This window comes from Myxine glutinosa, chromosome 5 (assembly GCF_964187855.1).
Source record: "Myxine glutinosa chromosome 5, kmMyxGlut1.1, whole genome shotgun sequence".
In the NCBI taxonomy this organism is placed as follows: Eukaryota; Metazoa; Chordata; class Myxini; order Myxiniformes; family Myxinidae; genus Myxine; species Myxine glutinosa.
The window spans coordinates 32,154,906-32,161,680 of NC_136265.1; the positions used below are offsets into that span (position 1 = coordinate 32,154,906).

Genomic DNA, 6,775 nt, shown 5'->3' on the forward strand with positions numbered 1-6,775 from the left:
ACGGCTAACAGTCAACGCTGCAGACGAGCTGCTTGGTGAGGTGTCGGGCCGACGTCGGTCCGGTAAAAGTTCACCCAAAAGGCGACTGGGAATTCACCTTCGGTTCACCAGACAATGACGCTGACATGAACGATCAGCGGCTCCCAAGCGGAGAACCGCGAAGAACCGCGAAATCTGCGACAAACACGAGAACCAGGCGAATGGCTGGTGCGAGGTGAAATGGCTGGTGCGAGGTGAAATGGCAGACGGGCCGGTAATGGAGACGTACCTGCTCTCCAGCGATGATTCACTTTCGGAACCAAAAGCAAAACCCGTCACGCAGGTTTATTTGCCACAGCAATAACGACACTGTCACAGGAATCCCTTTCCCGGGGAAACCAATATTCGCTCGTGACCAATGTCCACCAGCGTCTGCTCGACACCTCAAAGCAGATCGGCCTTCCTTTCCCGATCTCACTCAATCCGCTCGCCCGCCTCCTCTTCTTCTTCCGTTTTCACCCTCACCCATCTCGTTGCCTTCTGAGACATTATTTTTACCTTTGAAGACAGTTATCTCCATTTCACACTCAAACTGTAACAATAATAGTACATGAAACTAAAAATGCTTCAAGTGGATGACAACCACAAAGACGGAAGTGACGAATCCGTAACACAATGCCAAACCAAAAGTGTAAATTTGCAGAATTAAAGACGAAATTTCCGCATTTTCGAAGTGGTCGAGAAGAACGGGAAGCCGAGTGCTTGGTATGTAGCTGTTTTCCCCTTAGAATTCCTCCACATCTATGTAATGACTGCACCTCTCTGGAGCTACAGGTAATCATTGACTGTGACATTTATTTATTTATTTCCCCCCAGCCTCCAATGTCCACATCTAGGAAAGAATCAGTGTTTCTAGCATTCCGGAAGTTTGACCGAAACGGGGATGGTGTGGTGACCATAGAGGACTTAAAAGGAGTCTACAACCCTAAGCATCACCCAAAGTATCAAAATGGAGAGTGGACCGAAGATCAGGTGTTCCTCTCATTTCTACAGAACTTTGATTCCCCATATGATAAGGATGGGAAGGTGGGTGTGGCTTAATGTCGCGTGGGAAGGGATCAAAATTACGCCATATTTGCATACATAATGCAATAAATAGATGGTCCTTTACCACAAGGAAAAATTGTTGATAAATGTTTTTATTTTATTTTTGATGCTGTTTAAGTAATAATAATCCTTATTCTTTCCTGGATGGCTTGAAAATGGGCAGGTGCTTGTAGAGACCGAATAAGGGGGGGGGGGGGGGGGGGTGTTTTGGTTCACAGAAAGGGGATTAGGAGGCAGTTAAGTTGACTTTTTGTTTTGTTTATTCCTTCATCTTTCTTTATAGGTTACCCAAGAAGAGTTCCTCAACTACTACTCAGGTGTATCAGCATCTATAGACAACGACGCCTACTTCCTGCTCATGATGAAGAATTCTTGGAGACTTTGAGGGCAACACTGATGTGCATAATAACACAGATGAATCAATAACAGTAAACAGTTCTACCAAATAAAAGTAAACAGTACAGGTTCAGGGATGATGATGATGATGATGATGATGATGATGATGATGATGATGATGATGATGATGAAAAACAAAAATAAAACATACCATTCTTATAACCAGATGAAAAACATTTGCACTTGTTTTGTTGCCTTGATATAGATGGTTAACGAAAAAGATTTAGCATTATCATACTAAAATACGCCATTTGTGTCTGTCCGTCTGTCTGATGAATTTTTGACACCAATACATTCCGTCCTTACTTATCCAATCTCAACCAAACTTGACAGAATGACCAAGGGTTACATAATGAAGGTTGTAGCACATTCATTTGCCCCCCTCCCTAAGGGGGTTTTCTCCCCTGAGCGGGTTTTCCCTGCCATTGCCGCCAATGGGTTGCGTGTTGAGGTGTATATCCATATTAAATTAGCTTTATCGTGGCGTTTTTCCAAAGATGCTTTGAATAACAAAATTAATGATAATCACGTATTATTAATGTTATTACAAAACAATATTAATACTGATAATGTCGCACTTCCACAAGGCGTTTTTCCTGGAGTGATAGCCGGCGAAGCTGGTGTTGTGAATGAACGCATACGTATTATGTTGAAAAACCAGATTATGCTGGATCCCTTGGCTTGAGAATTTCGAAGCTTTGACGCACCAAATCACTCAATGGAGGCCTCCATCTTGCGGATGCGGAAGTATGCATAACAAATTGAAAAAAGTTCAATAGGAGTTTGTTTCACTCGTCTTTGTTTGATTCACAATCCTATGCACCTCTAATTTGTAATTAAAATACTTTAAGACCAACCTCGGCCCGTACGGGCCTGGTTATCTTCAACGAAAATCGTCACCAAACACCGGAACCAATGAGATTCGAACATTTGAAAAAATATTTCAAAAACCAAATCACTCAATGGAGGCCACCATCTTCCGGATGCGGAAGTATGCATAAAAAAATTGCGAAAAAGTTCAATAGGAGTTTGTTTCACCCGTCTTTGTTTGATTCATAATCTCATGCACCTCTAATTTGTAATTGAAATACTTTAAGACCAACCTCGTTATCTTCAACAAAAATCGTCACCAAACACCGGAACCAATGAGATTCGAGCATTTGAAAAAATATTTCAAAAAAGCTTATTACGCGTTTCGGAGGGTGAAAACGGCATCAAATATTCTAAAATTGACGAAAAATTATTTTTTAGAAATCTCGTGGCCGTAGGGGATCGTTTTTCACGGCCGGAAATATCCGAAGTTGAGACAGAATTCACCGAATTAACCAAGAAGTAAATTTTATAAATTTTCATCTCATCCAGAATGCAAATGGTGTCATTTTAGGACTGAATTTGCGAAATTTTGTGAGCTGACCAATCAGCGATTTAGCGATCAGCGATTTAGCGATGGCGCTAAATCAGCGAATTAGCGCCAACGACACGGTTTGATTAACGACAGTCACACATTGCCGTTGAAATGGCGCTATCGTCTGATCTGTCGGCACTGATCTTACTGCAAGCTAACTTCTGGTGGAGGAAGCCGCAGTGCCCGGAGAGAACCAGTCCTGACAGCGACTGAAGTTAGAAGACTACACACATACTGTGAAAACGTATATTAAGCCCAGTTAAAATTTCTTAAAATAGGCCCGAAGCTAGCACATCATATAGTTACTTCCTTAAGCTTCTTGTGACATTTATTGTATGTAGGTATTGGGGAGGACTGTCTGCTCTTCTCTTTTACCAAGTCTTACCAGGTACGGTACCTACTACACCTACCTACTACCAACTACCTAACCTATTGATGCCATAGTGATAGTGATGGGTAAAATAGTGGCAAGAGGCTTTGGCTTGGCCGGCTCATTGCGGCTTTGCAGTCAGGTACTAGTAACGTGCATAAATAGCTTATAGTTTTAATGGCGTTTCCGTGTGAGCAGCAGCTTCTACAGGAAGTAAAAATATTATAAACCACAAACACGTATGCTTAGCTTTTTAAACAGTCGCTAATGCTCTTTATAACACTAAATGAAGAAATTTGGAGGAATCCCGACATCCATGAAGTAAAGTTTACTTGCAGAACTGAGCGAAGATCTATGGTACTGAAGGAGCTGGGGCTCCCACGTCGATCGGAAGAATGGACGCGACAAAAAGCTGGAATTCATCCGAGTTGCTTTAATCAAACCAAACACTCAGGCACTCTGAAAAGCCCGTTTATCGGGCAGCAATATATATACATATTATCCCGGAGCGTTTGCCCAGGAAAGGCGAGAGGGGGCATGGCCCAGCGTCCTGGCTGCGGCCTGGCAAGTTGAGGGCGAGCCTGCCCGGGCGTCCTGGACGAGCCCGGCATGGTGATCACTCCGCGTCCTTGATAGGTGCAAGGCGATTGTGAAAACCCAGCGGTAGCCGCTACACACGTCCCCCCAGAATCGACTTGCACCGGCAGGGTCAATTTGAGGGGGGTCCTGATGACCCGGCCGAAGCGACCCCTGGCGGGTCGTGGGAGGGGGTCCGGTGTGGTGGTGGGCGGTCGAGTGGGGGGCACCGTGGACGGGGGGTGGCCTCGCCGTGGCGGAAGGGCCACCCGTGGTGGGTGGTCGACGTCCACGTGCGCCGGCTTGAGGCGGTCCACCGCAATCCGGTCCGACCTGCCGCCGATGTCGATGACGAACGACTTGTCGTCCCGTCGCAGCACCCAGAAGGGCCCGTCATACGGCGGCCGGAGTGGCCCCCGATGTGCGTCGTGACGCACAAAAACATACTCCGCTGTGCGAAGTGCTGGGGGGACGTAGGACTGGGGGTCACCGTGGTGGGATGTTGGCACGGGGGCAAACCGTCGGGCGGCCTCCTGGAGGTCCGAGCGCTGGTGAGCTGCGGACCAGGGACTGGTAGCATCGGGCACGAATTCGCCCGGGACGCATAGCGCCTGGCCATAGACAAGCTCGGCGGTGGATGCCTGGAAGTCCTCCTTGGGGGCCGTGCGGAGGCCCAAAAGGACCCACGGCAGCCGGTCAGCCCAACCGCCGTCTTGAAAGCCGGCCATGAGCACGGCCTTCATGGAGCGGTGGAATCGCTCGCACAACCCGTTTGCTTGGGGGTGGTAGGCCGTAGTACGGTGGAGCTTGACCCCCAGGTTGCGGGCGACCGCGCCCCAAAGCTCGGAGGTGAACTGTGGTCCGCGGTCTGACGAGATGTCCGCAGGTGCGCCGAAGCGGGCGACCCAGGTGGCGATGAAAGCCTGCGCCACGTCGGCGGTGGTGGTGGAGACGAGGGGAACGGCCTCCGGCCACCTGGTGGTCCTGTCCACCATGGTGAGCAGGTGTGTGAACCCCCGTGATGGGGGGAGGGGGCCCACCAGATCCACGTTGACGTGGTCGAAACGTCGTTCCGGCACGGTGAAAGGTGCCAGCGGGGCCTGGGTGTGTCGGTGGACCTTGGCCCGTTGGCAGGCCGTGCAGGTGCTGGTCCAATCGTGGACGTCCCGACGAAGGCCGTGCCAGACGAATCGCGCCGACACCAGCTTCTGGGAAGCTTTCCGGCCCGGGTGGGAAAGGCCGTGGAGGGAGGCGAAGATGCGGCGTTGCCAGGTGACGGGCACGATGGGGCGAGGCTGGCCTTGGGAGACGTCGCAGAGCAGGACAGTGTCCGCGAAGGGGATGTCGGCCAGGCGGAGGCCCGTGTCCGCCGCCCGGAGGGCTTGCACCGTGGTGTCGGTGGTTTGGTCCGCCGCCATAAGCGCAAAGTCCACGCCCAGGTGGACCGCGTTCGCGCTGGCCCGGGAAAGACAGTCGGCCACGGCGTTGTTTTTGCCAGCGACGTGCCGGATGTCCGTGGTAAACTCCGACACGGCGGAGAGGTGGCGCTGTTGGCGGGCCGACCACGGCTCCGTGACCTTGGCCATGGCGTAAACCAACGGCTTGTGGTCGACGAACGCCGTGAAAGGTCGGCCCTCCAGGAGGTGGCGGAAATGGCGGACGGCCAGGTGTAGACCGAGGAGCTCCCTGTCAAACGTGCTGTATTTGAGCTCGTTCGGCCGGAGCTGCCGGCTGAAAAAAGCGAGTGGCTGCCAAACCCCGTTCACCCATTGCTCATGTACGGCGCCCACCGCGTAGTCGGAGGCATCCGTGGTGAGGGCGATGGGAGCGTTGAGCACCGGGTGAGCGAGCAGTGTTGCGTCGGCGAGGGCCCGCTTTGAGCTTTGGAAGGCCGCATCCATTGCTGCGGACCAGGCGATGTCATGCTTGGCCGGCTTGCCCCGGAGGGCTTCGTAGAGGGGCCGCATGAGTTGAGCAGCGCGGGGCACGAAGCGCTGATAAAAATTCACCATTCCCAGGAATTCCTGCAGGGCCTTTATGGTGCGGGGACGCGGGAACGTGGTGATGGCCTCGACCTTGGTTGGCAGCGGCACGGCCCCGTTCTTGGTGATGTGGTGGCCCAAAAAATAAACGGCCGTCGTGCCAAAGTGGCATTTGGCCGGGTTGACGATGAGGCCGTGCTCGCTGAGGCGCCCGAACAGTGTTCGGAGGTGGAGGAGGTGCTCGGCCCGGGCGTCCTGGACGAGCCCGGCATGGTGATCGCTCCGCGTCCTTGATAGGTGCAAGGCGATTGTGAAAACCCAGCGGTAGCCGCTACAGTACTCTATATACCCCACAAATGTTGAGTTAATAACATGGCCCTTTCTACCACTACCGTGGCATTTTTGTAGCGAACTTTTGAAACTCGTTCCTGCTGTTTGATACAAAACTGAAAGGGACAAGCTCGAGTTGTGCTCCTTTACCAAGCAGCTAGCTAGCACTTGCCAAGCCAGCCGTTCCTTAACGGTTTTGAATCGAGTGCTTGCTCAAATGCTTAAACCACTTGGCGATCTCTCAACAAAAAACTTGGTAAATGAACACACACCCAATGTTCTTGAGATCCGACAATAGATCGACTGTATTCTATATACCCCAAAAAGGAATGACCCTTTTTTCCGCTCCCGTCGTGAGTGGGTGTACTCGTCTCTCAAAAAGAGGTCATTGTGTGGCGGCAACATGGCTATAAGTTCCCTATCGCTGCAGATGTTCAAGGGATGTAGATGTAAAGTTAGGTTCACTTCATGGTAAGATTGGGGTTAGTACGTATACGTACTCGTAGAAGGTGAGGAGGAAGTGGATGATGTAAGTTATAGGGTACAGCAGAGAAATTATGGACCAAATGGTATTTTGCCATCTATCGTTACCAATAAAGAAAACATCTATTATGTTTTCACGTCTGTCTG

General features: G+C 50.7%; 1 protein-coding gene across 2 annotated transcripts in view; it reads left to right on the forward strand.

Moving 5' to 3' along the window:
• CAPSL (calcyphosine like) overlaps nt 1–1,644 on the forward strand; it is a 10,891-nt gene extending 9,247 nt beyond the window's left edge. The window contains exons 3-4 of one of the 2 annotated variants that reach the window (XM_068117445.2): nt 856–1,065; nt 1,370–1,644. In XM_068117445.2, the coding sequence (XP_067973546.1) occupies nt 856–1,065; nt 1,370–1,471 (312 nt within the window). In that variant the 3' untranslated portion in view covers nt 1,472–1,644. The remainder of the gene's footprint in view (nt 1–855; nt 1,066–1,369) is intronic. The other variant, XM_068117446.2, reaches the window with a different exon arrangement.
• Nucleotides 1,645–6,775: the final 5,131 nt, after the last annotated feature.